Here is a 14,841-nt window from a genome sequence, read left to right on the forward strand (position 1 = left end):
AGCATGTTTTTGGGGTTTTTTTTATATATTTTTTTTTATATGAATGATTAACTCATTGTTATAATTCATGTTATAATTCACTGTAAAGTACAGTCCTTCGTAGCTCTTCGTTTTCCACTTGTCACTAGTCATACCACCACCTCTTGTCATGTACTCCACGCCTCCTCTCCCATGTGCACATACCCCCACCCCACCCCACCCCCTTTTCTTTCGTCTTATCTCACTTAACAGTGAAAAGACGTTAAACTGAACCACACACACACACACACACACACACACACACACACACACACCACAAATAAAATATATTGTTAAAAACAAAACAAAACAACACACACACACACACACACACACACACACACACACACACACACACACACCAAATAGAATATATGGTTAAAAGCAAAACAAAACAACACACACACACACACACACACACACACACACACACACACACACACGCAAATAGGAAGAAGAAATCTGGCTTACCTTCACTGAACATCACCAAGTGAGGCAGGTGGAGAGGCGGGCAGACTTTGAAGATATTATTCCTACACGGAGGCTTGGCAAGACTGCACCCCCCGTGCACCGCTCACCTGGCCCCCTCCCCCTCTCACACCGACACACTGCCAATCTGCACGTGCAGCGACAGAAGCACACGTGGTCGTGACGTGTTGCAGTGGCACAGGACTGGCGGCAACACTGCATGGGAAGTGAAAACAGTCCATTGAGAGAATCACTGGGGTCAGGACTGGCGGCAACACTGCATGGGAAGTGAAAACAGTCCATTGAGAGAATCACTGGGGTCAGGACTGGCGGCAACACTGCATGGGAAGTGAAAACAGTCCATTGAGAGAATCACTGGGGTCAGGACTGGCGGCAACACTGCATGGGAAGTGAAAACAGTCCATTGAGAGAATCACTGGGGTCAGGACTGGCGGCAACACTGCATGGGAAGTGAAAACAGTCCATTGAGAGAATCACTGGGGTCAGGACTGGCGGCAACACTGCATGGGAAGTGAAAACAGTCCATTGAGAGAATCACTGGGGTCAGGACTGGCGGCAACACTGCATGGGAAGTGAAAACAGTCCATTGAGAGAATCACTGGGGTCAGGACTGGCGGCAACACTGCATGGGAAGTGAAAACAGTCCATTGAGAGAATCACTGGGGTCAGGACTGGCGGCAACACTGCATGGGAAGTGAAAACAGTCCATTGAGAAATCACTGGGGTCAGGACTGGCGGCAACACTGCATGGGAAGTGAAAACAGTCCATTGAGAAATCAATGGGGTCAAGTCGCGTTGACGACAAGGAACATGCGGGTGGAAACCTACGAAGACCAAACACCGTGTAGAAGACGACTAAATGGTGTAAAGGACGAGTAAATGGTGTTGAAAAACGAGAAAATAGGTTAAAAGAACTGGAACGTGCAAAATGTCGAAGCAGACAATGCGAAGATTTGACGTGCACTGGGAACGATGTCTTGACGTGCACAGGGAACGATGTCTTGTGCACAGGGAACGATGTCTTGACGTGCACAGGGAACGATGTCTTGACGTGCACAGGGAACGATGTCTTGACGTGCACTGGGAACGATGTTTTGACGTGCACAGGGAACGATGTCTTGACGTGCACTGGGAACGATGTCTTGTGCACAGGGAACGATGTCTTGACGTGCACTGGGAACGATGTCTTGACGTTCACAGGGAACGATGTCTTGACGTGCACTGGGAACGATGTCTTGTGCACAGGGAACGATGTCTTGACGTGCACTGGGAACGATGTCTTGACGTTCACAGGGAACGATGTCTTGACGTGCACTGGGAACGATGTCTTGACGTGCACTGGGAACGGATGTCTTGACGTGCACAGGGAACGATGTCTTCCTTGCACAATGTTGCTTGACGCACAGTCATCGACTTTGGTCTGTTGTTCGTGCGGTCTGTGGACACGTTATCCCCCTTCCTCTTGAGCCCCAGTCACTGGCCGTGTGAGCCATTTCTCCACAAAGATACTTTGCTGGTATGTTCACCCTTCGTCTCCAACTTCACCAGTACATCATCACCGTCCTTTCGGAAGCATTCAGAAGCTGGATTCATTCCCAACAACTCCGTCTTCTTTGTCAAGAAAAAGAAGTCCATTAGTTCTGTTATTTATGAATCTTGTTTTTTAAAGGAAAAATTTGGTTGCATTAATAAGCTCCAGCCTTCACTTACTATCATATTTTTTTTTAAATTGCAGTGTCTGTGGAATGTTTTCGTTCGATATGATCACATCACGTTTGACATCACAATTTCTCCATGGTATGTTTGTGTCTGTCTTTCTCCGGTTTTTTAATTTTAAATTAATTGATCTATTTATTAATTTTTTTTACGGTTTTTAGGCACAAGTCACATTCAAGTACACCACTCCAGTTCCCGTGAAACAGCAACGGCCAGTTAAAAAAAAAAAAAAAAGTTCAGACCAAAATAATGGGAACAAAAACAGGAGGAAAGCCCAAAGCTGCAGTCCAATCGATCGCTGACTGACGAAGTGGAAGCAAGACAGACTGACTTCCCGCCTGGCGACTGAAAGAAGGACTGTGCCGAGCGCTGAGAGAGGGAGAGAGAGGGGGGGGGGGGGGGATCGAGCAGATCCCGGGATGGAGACGAGGATACGGTGGGGTGGGAGGGGTTAATGCCACCACCACCACCACCACCACCACCACACTAGCAGTAGCAGCAGCGGCCGGAACGTGCAGGATGGCAGAGGACCCGAGCAGGATGGGTGTCCTTCCTCCCTCAGCCCTCAGCCACAGCACGGGGCCTCTGGACCCGATGTGACAGCACGGAGAGGAGAGAGAAGAGAGAGAGTGTGTGTGTGGCTTGCCTGGCTGGCTTTCCCCTCTACCTATCCCGCCGCACAGTGCCGGCCTCAAAACACACAGTGTGCTGTGCTGCACGAGCCGGCCTGCCCCCACCCCCTACCCCTCTACCTTCCCTTCCCTCGCTCTTCCATCTCTCTCTCTCTCTCTCTCACTCTCTCTCTCTCTCACCATCTTCTCTATCTCTGTCTCTCCTTCTCCCTATCTTTTACTCTCCCCTCTCTCTTCCCCTCTCTTCTCTCGTTTTTGTCTCTTTCCCACCTCTATCTCTTCCCCCCCTCTCTCTCTCACTTTCTTTTCCTCTCTCTCTCTCTCTCTCTCACTTTCTTTTCCTCTCTCTCTCTCTCTCACTTTCTTTTCCTCTCTCTCTCTCTCTCTCTGTCTCTCTCTCTCTCTCTCTCTCTCTCTCTCTCTCTCTCTCTCTCGTGTATCACTCTCAGTCACACACACTCTCTTCTCTCTGTCTTCTCTTTTTCTCTTGTCTCTCTCCCTCAATCTCTGTCTGTCTCTGTCTCTGTGTGTGTGTGTGTGTGTGTGTGTGTGTGTGTGTGTGTGTGTGTGTGTGCTCCATAAGTGACTAACATACTGCAGTGATAGTCCATTCAACCACTCTCTTCCCCAGTCCCAGCTCAGGCAACTGTCTTCTTTTTCGCTTCCAGCGCCTCTCTCTCCCTTTCTCTCTCCCCATCTCCCCCCCCCCCCCTCTCACACGCTCCAGTGCCGAGGAAGCACGTTAGGAATCAGCATAATTGCCCAACAGCACGTGTGGCCTCAGTCGCCCGTGGCTCATCTGGGAAAAAAGGGAGGTAATATGGGGGTATAGTCAGGTTGTCTCTACCATTCCGACAGGCTTGTTGGGGGTGGGGGAGGGGGGGAGGGGGTGTTGGGGGGGACGGGGGGGGGGGGGGGGGGTAGGGGGTTGGCGGAGTCGGGAGTCTGTCGTTCTGTCTCTAAAGTTGTCAGAACCCATTCCTACAATCGACATCAGTTGATCAAATCCTTTAATGATGTGTGTGTGTGTGTGTGTGTGTGTGTGTGTGTGTGTGTGTGTGTGCGTGTGTGTGTGTGTGTGTGTGTGTGTGTGTGTGTGTGTGTGTAATCACTCTCATGCCGCCTCTCCCTCTCTTTGACTTCATTCTCTCACTCCTCTCTCTCTCTCTCTCTCTCTCTCTCTCTCTCTCTCTCTCTGTCTCTCTCTCTCTCTCTCTCTCTCTCTCTCTCTCTCTCTCTCTCTCTCTCTCTCTCTCTCTCTCCCGTCTGCCTGCCTGTCTGTCTCTCTGTGTTACATTATTTCGATTGGAGTGTTCCTGTAGTTTGACTTAGGCTACAGGTATAACTGTACGGAATATTTTGTATATCATATTAGTGACTGGTGTCATCATTTAGTATTTACATGATGTTGATCCATTCTTTGTACATTCTACTCTCCCCATTCCCACACACTTACTTACAAGCACGTATGCACGGGAACGTGGACACATAATCACACACACACACACACACACACACACACACACACACACACACACACACACACACACACACACATGCATGCACACACACTCAAACACACACACACACACACACACACACACACACACACACACACACACACACACACACACACACACACACACACACACACACACACACACACACACACACACCACTCACATTCATTGTCAACGTTACCGGAAGCTAATAATGGATTTTTGTTCATGTAGACCTTTCCTATCTTAATCCCCCATGTTTCTTCTGATCACAGAAAATTCTGTGAGTACTTTAATGCCTGTTACTCCCCGTCATATGTAACGTGGAAACCCTGGCACAAAAAGTCATTGTGATGCAAAAGGAAAAACAACTGGGGTTGTGCTTTTTTCACAGGCGTGGCAGCAACAATAGCGATGGTGAAGGAGAAGATGATGATGATGAAGAGGAAGAAGAACACACACACACACACACACACACACACACACACACACACACACACACACACACACACACATAAACTATGCATCCAAGTTGTGGGATAATGCCAGCGAAACTAACCTCAAACACATCAGTCGCTTGCACAAAAGAGCTCTAAAACTGATTAAGCTAAAATCTAATACTGTTACAGATACTGACTATAAAAAAATTAGACATTCTTCCGTTCAAAAGTCGACTGTATAGCGAATGGAACGGCACCAAAGAAAATAATCCAGAATTTTATTACGAATGAAAATAGACACACTCACAAACTATCTTTTCAACGACCCCGAAACAGTTTATATAAATCTAGTTTAACATATATCTGGGGGAACGATATGGAATGGTTTACCTCCCTCCTTAAAGTCATGTCTAAAGCAACCTTTCCGAAAAGCACTTTAGAAATATTTGATGGAAAAAATATGATACCTTGATGCTTTGATATGACCATCATTGTATCTGCTGTCTATATACTTGTCTGTCTGTCTTTCTAACCTTAAACTTTCTCTGTCCTTCTGACTCTCCGTCTCTCTGTTCCATCTCTCGACTGTTACCTTTATCCGTCTGTCTGTTCTCTCTCTCTCTCTCTCTCTCTCTCTCTCTCTGTAAAAAAGCTGTATAAGCTTATTCTTTTACCCTCAATAAAAATCATTTTGACTTGACTTTTGACTTGACCTGACTTGACTTCACACACACACACACACACACACACACACACACACACACACACACACACACACACAAGCAAATAAACACACACCACCAAGAAAAACAAAGCTCACATGAACACACTCAGTTCTGAACTGCACTCGTCAGTCATGGCGAAAATCAACAATATATGACTGTCTGCAACAGAATATCCTTTCCTGGATCGATAGTAAGCCAATTATATAGGAAATTGACACTTCATTCCCTGCAAAGTGTTGTTGCCTTAACAACTGTTGGACAATACGTTATGCTGTATAAAATAAATGATGGAGTCTCCCGTCGGTCCGACGGATGAGTAGGCAGGCAGGCTTATCTGTCGGTGTGTGTCCTCATATGGGAGAAGAGGCCGATTCTGGATACACAGCACTTCCCACAGGTGTTGCAAGAGAAAACGTCTCCAGAAGTTGAGCCCTCCTTCCTTCGCTCACGCTTCTCCTTAATGGCCAGCGTTCTCTTGTTTTCAAACGTCTTTCTGCCACTAGAGCACAGCAACCTCCAGAGAGGATAAATAGCTAACAGTAAAAGGCCCTATAGTCATTTACGCCTGTCGAGACAGTGAATTCACGTTCACTGTGTCTATAGCTAGGAATAAAAATGCGGAGACCAGTCCTTTCTTTCGACCATTTAAATTTCCTCCAACGCTGGATCATAATCCCAACACCTGCACGGTACTGTCACGTTGATAACCAACAGACTGTTTCCAACAACACCTACCCGGTACTGTCACGTTGATAACCAACAGACTGTTTCCAAACTGGCCTGATGATGACCAACAGACTGTTTCCAAACTGGCCTCAAACCCGGAAGATGCTGCGAAGTCTGCATTGACTACAAGTCTGACCCCGACCCGCTGAAAAATCAACAAAACCGATGGGATCGCTCCTTTTTTGGATACCATGTGAAGACACAGACAGACTGTACACCTCCCCACCACACCACATCCCACATAGAGGTGGTTCTGGCTGCTGACCCCCACCCCTCCCCCATCCCCCCAGCAGTTCAAAGGAAGGGAAACAAGTGTCTGTAGACTGAAGGCGGAGGAGAGGCAGATGGACCCGACAGAGCACGGTGTGTGGTTCACAGGTGTGAGTGGACTGAAGGGGGAGGAGAGGCAGATGGACCTGTCAGAGCATGGTGTGTGGTTCACAGGTGTGTGTGGACTGAAGGGGGAGGAGAGGCAGCACGGTGTGTGGTTCACAGGTGTGTGTGGACTGAAGGGGGAGGAGAGGCAGATGGACCTGTCAGAGCACGGTGTGTGGTTCACAGGTGTGTGTGGACTGAAGGGGGAGGAGAGGCAGATGGACCTGACAGCACGGTGTGTGGTTCACAGGTGTGTGTGGACTGAAGGGGGAGGAGAGGCAGATGGACCTGACAGAGCACGGTGTGTGGTTCACAGGTGTGTGTGGACTGAAGGCGGAGGAGAGACAGATGGACCTGACAGCACGGTGTGTGGTTCACAGGTGTGTGTGGACTGAAGGTGGAGGAGAGGCAGCACGGTGTGTGGTTCACAGGTGTGTGTGGACTGAAGGGGGAGGAGAGGCAGATGGACCTGACAGAGCACGGTGTGTGGTTCACTCTACGCTCCATGCTACTGTGCTGTCGGTTCCTCGGTCACCGGCGATGGACAAAATCAGAAACAAAATATGAGGGAAAAACCGTGCCGGCAGAATGGTGCGGGTTGTACACAGCCAGACCCAGCGGGCCGTGAACAGAACGAGATGAACACCAACTGCCGGAAGTGACGCGGGTCGAGGGGCTTCCCCGATAGCTTGTCGCTTCCTACTCTCTGTCACTCTGTCACTGTGTGTGTGTGTGTGTGTGTGTGTGTGTGTGTGTGTGTGTGTGTTTCTCATTTCGTTGCTTCCTCCCCGTTTCTCCTCCTCCTGTTCCGCTGGTGACTCTCCTGCTTGTCTTCTCCTTTCTTCTCCTCCGTCTCATTTCCTGTGCCGCTCATCTTTCGCCTCGTTTTTTTTGTTTTTTTTTTTCTTTCTGTTTTTTATGTCTTTTGTTATTTGTGTGTCTTCTTGTTGGAAGTTGTCAGCCTTTTCCGGCCTGTGTTGTGGATCAGTATTCCGTGCAGCTCTGGCGGAGTAACCAGCTGTGATACGTGCATATGTCATCAGCAGCTTTGACGATTTCTTTTGGTCATCCACGTTTTGTAACTATACCTTATGCTCATTAGCGAGTCTCAGCTGAACTGCACAATTATGTAGCGTACTTTGGAAGGGCATTCTTGATGATCTTGCTCGCGTGCTGCATTGTGCCTTTGTTCATTAAGTTTTGTTCCAGGTAAAGCTTTGTGCTGTTGTGCCAACGGACTACTGTGCAATGATGTCCTGGCCACACTGTTTTGCTCGTGCAGCACTGTTTCCTTAGTCCACTGAGTCAGTGCACAGTTACGTCTGCATGTCACTGTGACCATCTGAACATCTGTGCCCACGTACCATTATGCCTGCATGTCACTGTGCCCAGCTATACATCGGTGCCCACGTACCATTATGCCTGCATGTCACTGTGCCCATCTATACATTTGTGCCCACGTACCATTATGTCTGCATGTCACTGTGCCCAGCTATACATCATCTGTGCCCACGTACCATTATGCCTGCATGACACTGTGCCCATCTATACATCTGTGCCCACGTACCATTATGCCTGCATGTCACTGTGCCCATCTATACATCTGTGCCCACGTACCATTATGCCTGCATGTCACTGTGCCCATCTATACATTTGTGCCCACGTACCATCATGCCTGCATGACACTGTGCCCAGCTATACATCATCTGTGCCCACGTACCATTATGCCTGCATGACACTGTGCCCATCTATACATTTGTGCCCACGTACCATTATGCCTGCATGACACTGTGCCTATCTATACATTTGTGCCCACGTACCATTATGCCTGCATGTCACTGTGCCCATCTATACATTTGTGCCCACGTACCATTATGCCTGCATGTCACTGTGCCCATCTATACATCTGTGCCCACGTACCATTATGTCTGCATGTCACTGTGCCCTGCTATACATCACCTGTGCCCACGTACCATTATGTCTGCATGTCACTGTGCCCATCTATACATTTGTGCCCACGTACCATTATGTCTGCATGACACTGTGCCCAGCTATACATCATCTGTGCCCACGTACCATTATGCCTGCATGACACTGTGCCTATCTATACATTTGTGCCCACGTACCTTTACGCCTGCATGACACTGTGCCCATCTATACATTTGTGCCCACGTACCATTATGCCTGCATGACACTGTGCCCATCTATACATCATCTGTGCCCACGTACCATTATGTCTGCATGACACTGTGCCCAGCTATACATCATCTGTGCCCACGTACCATTATGCCTGCATGACACTGTGCCCATCTATACATTTGTGCCCACGTACCATTATGCCTGCATGACACTGTGCCCATCTATACATCATCTGTGCCCACGTACCATTATGCCTGCATGACACTGTGCCCATCTATACATTTGTGCCCACGTACCATTATGCCTGCATGACACTGTGCCCATCTATACATCATCTGTGCCCACGTACCATTATGCCTGCATGACACTGTGCCCAGCTATACATTTGTGCCCACGTACCATTATGCCTGCATGACACTGTGCCCAGCTATACATTTGTGCCCACGTACCATTATGCCTGCATGACACTGTGCCTATCTATACATTTGTGCCCACGTACCATTACGCCTGCATGACACTGTGCCCATCTATACATCGGTGCCCACGTACCATTATGCCTGCATGACACTGTGTCTATCTATACATTTGTGCCCACGTACCATTATGCCTGCATGTCACTGTGCCCATCTATACATCTGTGCCCACGTACCATTATGCCTGCATGTCACTGTGCCCAGTTATACATCATCTGTGCCCACGTACCATTATGTCTGCATGACACTGTGCCCATGTTGCTCTCTTTCTCTCCACACAGACACAATAGACATGTACACGCGCTCGCATGCACGTACATGCACATACACACGTACACAGACACACAGACACACACACGCACACACAAACACACACGCACACAAACTCACTCACACACACACACACACACACACACACACACACACACACACACACACACACACACACTCACACACACACACACACACGACACTCTGATATCACTCAAAAGTAAGAAGAAGAAAAAAATATCGATAACGTCAGATTAAAGCACACACACACACACACAAACACCACAAACACCCCACCCCCCCCACCCCCACCCCCCCTTCACGCACACACAGCTGTGTCAGTGACCAGCATTACTCTCACCGAGAGTTGATTAAAGCCAGGCCATTAAATAATAAATGAGATCCACTGCTCTGTGGCTGTAAGTCCCCAGCTGACGAGGTTCCTCTAATGGACACCCCCTCCTCAAATCTCTCGTCATCATGAACAATGCTAATACGATGTATTGCCCATCAAACAGCCCGGGTGGTGTTGTCTTTGGAGGTGGCAGAATGGTTAAGGCGCTGCCAAGTTAGTGTCACTGTGGATATTGGTTTCTCCCAAGTTTGACCGGGAAATCAAACTGAGCGGCTTGTCACTTGGATGAGACGATAAACATGAGTTCCATTGTGCAGCACACACTCGTCGGACTGGAAAAGAACCCATGGCAACACAAGTGTTGTTGTCTTCTAGAAAAAGTTTGTAGAAGAAATCCACTTTGTTAAGTTCACAGATATACGCATGCACTCAACCCGACTAAATGTGTTGGGTTATGCTACAGGAATGGCATCTGCCTAGCAGTTATACTGTAGCGTATATGGCTTTTTCCGAACGTAGTGACACCTCCTAAAGAGGATTAAAAAAAAAAGAAAAAAAGACTGACTGATACCTCAGGAAATATGCTGACGAGGTGTCACTGACCGACGTATTAACTTAAGCTTTCAGGACACGTCTGGGATTCCCTGCTATTTATGACTGGATCTCAAGCACAAATGGACACGAACTTGAATTATATCATGGGATCAGTTTCCTCTTAAGATGTACGACCAGGAAAACACCTTTCTGAAGCTCTACCTTCTCACACAAGAATCAAGAATATTTAATCCTTTCACTCCTATGGGGGCATGGAGGATATTATATAACTGCAATAGTATTTTACACCAATATTAAAATAAACAATTAGAATAACATAACCATCAGAAACAGAATACAAACTGTATGAAACACGACATAAATGATGATAGTATTTTCTGGTATTAAACCTCAGGATAGATCAGGCTAAGTTGCTCATCTTTGCAACATTACTTAAGTTTAAACAAATTGTCTTGGCTGTATGAAATAAATTCCCCAGAAAGCCTCTTCCAACAAGAAAAATTAAACAATCGTTGGCCTTTTTTTCGCTGACACACACACACACACACACACACACACACACACACATATATATATATATATATATATATATATATATATATATATATATATATATATATATATACAAAGAGTTCACACTCTCTTGGTGTCCTGGGCTCCGCTCCTTGCAGGAAGCACGGAGGTGAAAACCGAGACCTGTAAAATATGAAAATATCAGCAACAGTACACGTGACAAGTCCTTAAAAGGCAAGGGCGCAGAAATGAAAGCTGTACAGCGCTGGTTGAATAGCAACCAGTGAGTAAAAGTCAGGTAAAAATCAGGTAAAACTGGGCAGGTAAAAATATGCTGCATGCAAAACAATTTCAGAATTCAACTCACACTCTACACACAGCCACCCCCTCCCCGCACACCATCATCATTCCTGTTACCTTTGAGGGGGAGTGGGGGTGCGTGTGTGTGTGTGTGTGGGGGGGGGGGTAGCTCCAGCTGATTTTTACCTGACTTTTACTCACTGGCTGCTGTCTGACCAGCCTGGAAAGCTTTCATTTCTGTGCCCTTGCCTGAAGAAGCTGTTTTCAGCGGAAATTTGCTGCTTTTAGAATTTCAAGTTTTAAAGACATGCCAAGTCAACTGTTGTTGATATTTTCACACACACACACACACACACACACACACACACATATATATATATATATATATATTCTTAGCTTTGTTTGAATCAAACCATGTACACAGCACAGTCTGATTCTGTCAATGCAGGATTGTATTCTCGATGTTAAATCCTGGATGACATTCAACAAACTAAATTTAAATGATGACAAAACTGAAGCTATGATTATTTCCTCTGCAAGAATGTCCACATCTACTTCTTTTCCTGCCTCTATTGTGGTTGGTGATGCCACAGTTCAGTTTTCTAAATCAGCAAGGAACCTTGGAATCATTCTTGACTCAAACCTCAGCACTTGTGCTGACACGAATCGACTATTGTAATTCTTTTCTCATAGGCTGGCCACATAATCTTCTTCAGCGAATTCAAAAACTTCAAAAGAATGCTGCCCGTCTGACTCTCAGAGTCCCACGTACTGATCACATTTATCCTCACTTCTGCACTCTACATTGGCTCCCCATTGAAGCGAGAATTCAGGTGAGAAATGGTAGTGCACCAAGTCAAATTTTCTCTTCAAAATCATTCCAGTTTCTTTACTGTTACTTTGAAGGAAATTATCCATAGATTAAAAAAAAAGCTTTTTTAGGTCAGTTTTACCCACCGTTGCCATGGTAACCATCCAATATGGCCGCCAAACAAAAAACTTCTTATTGAGTTTGTGTGAAAAGTGTTGGACATACACTTTTGCTGTTTGTTTTGTTATGTAGATATTCATATTATCTTTGTTTGCAAGAGAGGTTTTTACCATACAGGCCCAAGTTTTTTTTTTATGAAAAAAATCCTAAAACATGAACTTTTTTTAACGGTACAATTTACAAATATCAGCATATATGCAACAAATTCAAAGGAAAACAAAAACCCTTCTTTAGAAATAAAGATAAAAGCACCTAAAAGCAGCACGCCAAAGGGGAACAGTCTACTACTCCACATAAATGAACAAACCTCAGATGAATGTGTGTATATGCTGTGAAATGCGGAATTTGAGAAAATGAAGAAAGAAAGACAAGAACATTTTTACCTTGGGTCTCATCCCTCCCTCACTTGTTTCTCCATCAGATTGCAGGTATATAATCCAATAAAGGTGCAGGAATGTATCTGAGCATGAAGATGAGTAATCAATGGCACACAAAACATCTGATCTTGTCAGGAAGTATGACGAAGAAGAGCAGAATTCTTCATTGGAGTCGTATGACTTTGAAGACACAATGTACAATGGTATACTAAGCCAGTTGAAACAATTCATCACTTCAAAATAAAAATCACTTAGCACAAATAATCCTCTGCTGTACATCCCTAGTGCTCTCCTGCTCTATATACATCTCTGGCCCTTGCATCTTCTTCCCTGATGTTCAGTCGTCGTGCCACGGCATATTCCTTCCGACGTTGACGGGCGTCACCAACAGCTGCAGCATCTGCGTTCCTCATCCTGCTGTGGTCCTTGCTAGCAAGAAGCTGAAGTGTGACATTGGACACATCAATGTAGAGGCTGTTCATGACTTTCACCAACTCAAAGGCTCCTTCATTGAAAACAGCTACTGCTCTTGCCACGCCCCCTTCCACCCGCTTCATCCCCATGAAGGAGGTCTTTGGACACCGGCCCCAAATCATGGAGTTCAGGCACTCATTCGTGTTTTGGGTCCCTCCATGAGTCATCTTTCTAAGAAGCATTTCATCAGACATGCGTCGATACACCGGAATCATTTTATGTGCAACATCGACTGAAACAAAAGTCGACGATGCATGGTCCTTGTGGCTGCCAGGCTGTTCGCCGCGAGCAAGTGCCCTCTGGTAGAAGCACCGGCTCTCTGGGCCCTGTGGACACTGGCGGTGGTGAGGCTCCTCATCAGTAGACATGGAATGGTAAAGTCCAGCCCATATTGCCCTCCTCATGTTGTCGATGTTGTTGGTGTTGCTGCGGATTGCGTTGCCATAGTAGTCCTGCAGCATGTCGCATTTCTTCTCAGTAAGCCGCCCAGTGCCACGCCCACCTAACCGTTCTTCCTTGGCCAGCTTCCTGAGGGCAGTTCCCATGCGCTTGTGTGCATGGTTTATGCATTCAAGCTTGGTCACTTCCAGGGGATGGTAGACATTCTGGACAGCTCTGAATGCAGACGAGTCTCCATCACTAAGCATTTCAATGTAACGAAAACGAAATTTTTCTTCAGAGCGTCGCCAAATGATCTCTGCAGCTCTCACCTCCATGGCCTTGCTGGAATCGCCATGATTTTTGCAGCACTCACCAGCATGCTGACGACGCCACTCAGCCATCTCTGCAGCAGGAAGGTTCTTGGCCTCCATTACCTTGCAGGTATGACAGTACTTGGACAGCACAACGAAGTCAATCACAAGTCCTGTCAGCACATCGATGCAGACGCCAACACCATACAGAGAAGTGAAACCCCTCTTCATCCATGTGCCATCATATGACACAACAATGTTGATGATGGGGTCCTCTCCTCTGTCTAGGGCATCCTGCAGGTCCGGGTCCACTTCAGCATAAGCTTGACGGATGGCTGTCGCTGCATCATCCAAAACAGTGACACCTGCGCCAATTTCTGCAGCTGAAATGTAAAAACATAAATTGAAACTGAAATAAAAATTCATAAAATGGCATACCTGAAATAAATTAAAAAAATTACACACACACACACACACACACACACACACACACATATATATATATGTTTTTGTCATGAACAACAATACTCTGTTGTAAGAAAGCAGATGCAGACTGTACACAACTACAAAAATGAAAGTAGAACAAACACAGCAAACTGAAAATAGAACATTGCAAAGTAGATCACTGCACATGATATAATAAACTGTGGGAATTGCATCAATGAAAATAATACTAGAAACTAATGGGCATGTCATAATTTGACTAAATCACTAAAGAAACAAAACAAAATAAAACAAAACAAAATAAAACCACTCACCTGTCACCTTCTTGTCGTGTGCCTGAAACGTTTTCAAATGCATGGCTGGCATGCCCATCACAGCAGCAAAGGTTTTGAGGACAGCATGGCTACCTCCCACTTCATGACTGAACACAACCATTTTGGGGTTGACTTCGAATGCCACATTTTTATGTTGACTGTCCTGGATACGTGGGGATGACATTTCTTCCTTCTCATACTCCCTACACCCGTCACACCTAAGCGAAAGCAGGGAAGCAAAACCAGCGTTTTGTCCATCTTGGATCTGCACACTCAGGCCGGTCTCTCCACACTCGGGGCAACACAGATCACACAGAAGCCGAG

At 46.4% G+C, this 14,841-nt stretch overlaps 1 protein-coding gene and 1 long non-coding RNA gene across 2 annotated transcripts in view; both read right to left on the reverse strand.

Annotated features, from left to right (window-relative positions):
* The window catches only part of LOC143279568 (uncharacterized), a 139,494-nt gene extending 138,820 nt beyond the window's left edge, over positions 1 to 674 (reverse strand). Inside the window, exon 1 of the long non-coding RNA XR_013054903.1 lies at positions 490 to 674. This is a non-coding gene — a long non-coding RNA (uncharacterized LOC143279568). The remainder of the gene's footprint in view (positions 1 to 489) is intronic.
* Positions 675 to 12,874: 12,200 nt separating this feature from the next.
* LOC143278307 (uncharacterized) overlaps positions 12,875 to 14,841 on the reverse strand; it is a 2,174-nt gene continuing 207 nt past the window's right edge. Inside the window, exons 1-2 of the mRNA XM_076583250.1 lie at positions 14,518 to 14,841; positions 12,875 to 14,142 (exon numbers count right to left, since the gene is read on the reverse strand). The exon at positions 14,518 to 14,841 is cut by the window's right edge and continues 207 nt beyond it. Of these exons, the coding sequence (XP_076439365.1) occupies positions 12,875 to 14,142; positions 14,518 to 14,841 (1,592 nt within the window). The remainder of the gene's footprint in view (positions 14,143 to 14,517) is intronic.

The sequence above is a fragment of the Babylonia areolata genome, chromosome 2 (assembly GCF_041734735.1).
Source record: "Babylonia areolata isolate BAREFJ2019XMU chromosome 2, ASM4173473v1, whole genome shotgun sequence".
Lineage (NCBI taxonomy): Eukaryota > Metazoa > Mollusca > Gastropoda > Neogastropoda > Buccinidae > Babylonia > Babylonia areolata.